Source organism: Galeopterus variegatus, unplaced genomic scaffold, assembly GCF_000696425.1.
Source record: "Galeopterus variegatus unplaced genomic scaffold, G_variegatus-3.0.2 Scaffold141, whole genome shotgun sequence".
In the NCBI taxonomy this organism is placed as follows: Eukaryota; Metazoa; Chordata; class Mammalia; order Dermoptera; family Cynocephalidae; genus Galeopterus; species Galeopterus variegatus.
The window spans coordinates 841,815-845,817 of record NW_007726252.1 but is presented as its reverse complement, the minus strand read 5'-3'; the positions used below and the strand labels follow the sequence as shown (position 1 = coordinate 845,817).

At 39.1% G+C, this 4,003-nt stretch overlaps 1 protein-coding gene across 1 annotated transcript in view; it reads right to left on the bottom strand.

Moving 5' to 3' along the window:
• The window catches only part of AIM1 (absent in melanoma 1), a 184,317-nt gene continuing 180,314 nt past the window's right edge, over positions 1-4,003 (bottom strand). Inside the window, exon 22 of the mRNA XM_008590505.1 lies at positions 1-151. Coding sequence (XP_008588727.1) covers positions 63-151 — 89 coding nt within the window. The 3' untranslated portion in view covers positions 1-62. The remainder of the gene's footprint in view (positions 152-4,003) is intronic.

The window sequence follows — 4,003 nt, the reverse complement described above, 5'->3', positions numbered from 1 at the left end:
TTTTTTTTTTTTTTTTAAGAAAGATGGCTGGAGGGACATCCAGAAAGATTCTTTGTTCATGCTTATAGGACCATGGCTTCCCACACTTGTGTTAACTTCTCTTTGCTGACAGTGTTGAGGATAATGTGATTTTGATCGTACTGTACACCCCCTGAAAGAAAGGAAAATAATAAAAGGAAATGTGACCATGGCAAAGGGGCTATAGCAGATATCCAATATAAGACAGCAGTGTATCCCAACACCACTATAGCACAAGAAAACAAGGTAAAACAACTGCAGACCTCAAGGAAACAAAGAAGGGAGAGAAGCCCTGAATGTGCCCCCTCCCCCTCATGGAAGAAGATTCACCCTGCTACGGGCGAATCTGTTAGGATCCTACCATAGGGGCACCAGCAGCTTCACACAGGATATCCTGCCTCACCAGAATCCTTTTTCTACCCAGTTCTTAAAAGCTAATCCAAAGTCACTCTTACAATGTGTGAAAATGAGGGGAACAGGGGAAAATCTAGAGAAGGGAAAAGGAGCAAAGACATATATGTGTATATAAATATGTGTGTGTGTGTGTGTGTGTGTGTGTGTATATATAAAAAAGATATATTCAGTGGTGAGACTGTGGATCTGAGATCCCAGCAAGGAAAAAGCAGGCAGACCTGGAAGTAGTAGAAAGGTAAGAGGAATGGTTGTCAGAGGAACAAGGTTTTGTAAAAGTAGTGAAAAATGGCTGTATTATTAAGTCAAAAGGGAGGTTTGAATGACACCCAGAAGTATGCAAAGGGACAGGGCAGCACTCTACTGGGAACACAGTTGGTGTATAAAAGTTGACAGCATTTAAGATGCTGAGTGCCATCATACTGTACAGCTAGTATCATGAACTCCATAACTCCCTTTCGCAAGAATGTAAGATTTTCCTAGGGTTGTTACTCGATATTTCAGATCTTTAAGTGTTAAAAACAGCCTCACGGCTTCTTTCAATAGGTAAGTATCATTAACAAAAGAAAGGGTCATCTGATTTTTTTCCAGTGTGGAATAAACATCCTTTCAGATACCTTATCCTTTTTTAGCATAAGCCTCTTTACCAAGGACCCCATCAAAATAAAAATGTGTGTCTAGATGCAGGGGGTGACTGGTATTGAAATCTTGCTTCATACTCAGGCAAAGAAATAAACATTCTTCTCTCCATTAAAGCATTGACTAAATATCAAAAAGGTCTGAAAACTTACACAATAGATCTAGGTAGTTGGGGAAGGAAATCATCTCTCTTATCCATCTCTTGTTAAGAAATCAGTTTATCATTACTGATATCTAGAGCCGCTATACAACCAGCTATAGTATAAAATACAAGGGGCAAGGGGCCTTGGGACTTTTATGTGTAAGTCTGCAGTGAGAAAAAAAAGTGGCCACCACCAGCAAACCTCACACTCTCTACCGAGACACACACACACAAACACCCCACTGAGATTTCAGGAAGTATTAAGGTCACAATGTCTTTTTTTTTCATGTTTCAAGATTATAGTATCTTAACATACTTTTTTGCATATTGCATCAATTCTAATTGGATCATGAAGACTAGAAAGTTCTGGAGAAATAATTTGATTCTTTTGCCCTTGGAAAGAATTTAAATCATCTCAGATTTTTGATGTTTTTTAAAGTGCACACGAATTAGCTTCCACTGTTGTAATAAGGTATGTGGTCTGGAAGAATACGTGAATGTCTACCAGGACTACTCACTCCCCAAGCACAAGGACATGGACTAGAAGAAAGACACCTGATCTGATAAGTCTTATGTCAATTTTAACTGGCAAAAATAGTTCAACAGTTGTAGCTAATGAAAATTAAGGTCTTCTATTAAGAGTACCAAAGAATGTGTTGTTTCCGTTGCAGGGTAAGTATGTGGGATGTTCTGTCCTACTCTCTCGTGGCCACAAGATGGCATCATTCTCCCACATTCCTGAGAAATTTAAATTTAGTTGAACAAGACTATTGCAGCCGTACTAGACACTGAGCTCACAAATATACAGGATATTATCCTTACTCAAGAGGCACCTGACTAATTTATAATATATTTTAGGAAGGAGCCTTGGAGCTTTAAAGTAAAGCCACCTAAGGGTGAACCTCCCAGCGTCCCGCAGTTCATGTCAGAGCCAAGACTAGGAGCCAGGTGTCCTTACTTCTGGTCCACTCTAATGTAGTAAGTGGGGGGGAAATCCTATATGCTGGGAGCATCTAGAATGTAAGCCTCCTGAAGCAAAGGTAATAGTCATTTTTTATCCCTGCTGTGTACCACAGAGCCTGCCACATAGTGGGTACCCAGTAAATACATGTAAGTAGAATAAAAGAAGAAATAGTATAAGAATTACGGCGACCTTAATCCTGGACACAGGAAACTGATCACATATGTAAGAAACATGAAGGTTTGCTCAACCTTCCTTTTGGGACTAAATATCCTAATTTTTCTAACACTTCCTTTAAAAACTCCATTTTTCCAATTTAGTCACATTTCTTTCTCTGGAGATTTTGAAACTATTTTGTATAGACTGAGGGGCCCCAGTGCAACAAAAGTGATCAGAATAATAGAAAGGTCTGGGTCAGTGATTTTTTTTTTTTTTTTTTTTGGTCTTCTTTTTTTCGTGACAGGTAACGGGATCACAACCCTCGGTGTTGCACCCGCACCGCGCTCAACCAGTGAGCGGACCGGTCTCTATATGGGATCCGAACCCTCGGCAGGAGCGCCACCGCGCTCCCAAGCGCCGCACTCTACCGAGTGTGCCACCGGGCCGGTCCGTGGGTTAGTGATTCTTAATCAGCTTGAACCTCAGGTGATCATCTATAAATTGGATATTTTACCTGTCTACACACTGACAAATCTTTTGCACCCAATGTAATGTGAGAGAGGTATACTATATATTATTGTTCATTTTCTGAATGTTGCATTTGTTTTCTTGTATCTAAGAGCACTACTTGCATTTTGAGATTTTTTTGGTTCTCCATCCAGCCTGTAGTTACATCGCTTGATCTGTGCTCGCTAAGTGCTGTACTCTGCCTTTGCCTTCATTAAACTTAGTTTGCCTTTGAGCACCTTTCCAACTTCAAGTTCTTTAAGATTGTAATCCCATTGTTAAGTGGGTTGGCCACTCTACCCAGATTATCCAGTAGTGACAGCCACTTCTGCTCCCCTCACGATCAAAGCACCAATGATAATTATCCAGAAAAGATTTTAAAAATCAGATTACAGCTATTTCTTTACCCCTGCATCTTAATTTTTAATGACAGCAGTGGTCTAGAGGCCTGATTAAAGTAATATTGAGACACTTCTAGAGATTATTTAAAATGGAGTATGTACTGTAGTATGGTTACATTAACACCAGTTCAAAAACTTATAAAACTTAATCATGCTGACTTTCCTAATAGGGAATAGAAAAGTGCCCATTTATACTTTAAAGCAAAATTACACCAGGTGACATGAATAAAACACACTAACTTCATTTGCTTGTCAATAGCAACAACACTAGTTCACTGAATTTCCATGTATATGTTAGGTCAGTTTTTCTTGCTTTATGTTATTTTTAAATTACTATCAATGGGTCTCCTGGTGTGGTCCCCAGATCAGCAGCATTGGCAACACCTGGGAACTTATTAGAAATGCAAATTCTCAGGCCTCACCCCAGACTTACTGAATTAGAAAATCTGAGGATGTGGCCCAGCAATCTGTGTTTTAACATGCCCTTCAGGTGATCCTGATGCAAAAAAAGTTGTTTGAGGACCACCAGCCTAAACTGATTCTTTCCTGAGCACCATCAGTTCACTCTGGATTAACTTCATTGAACACATGTTCCCTTGAAATTATCTTGGCTGTGTTTAATTCCTTTTAGATCTTTTCAATGAAAGGGTACAGGTATATACACGAGAATCATCAACTATACCGACTAAGCAAGATCACAGCCTTTTAGGTTGTGATTTTTTTTTTTTTTTTTTTTTTTTTTTTTTTTTTTTTTTTTTTTTTTTT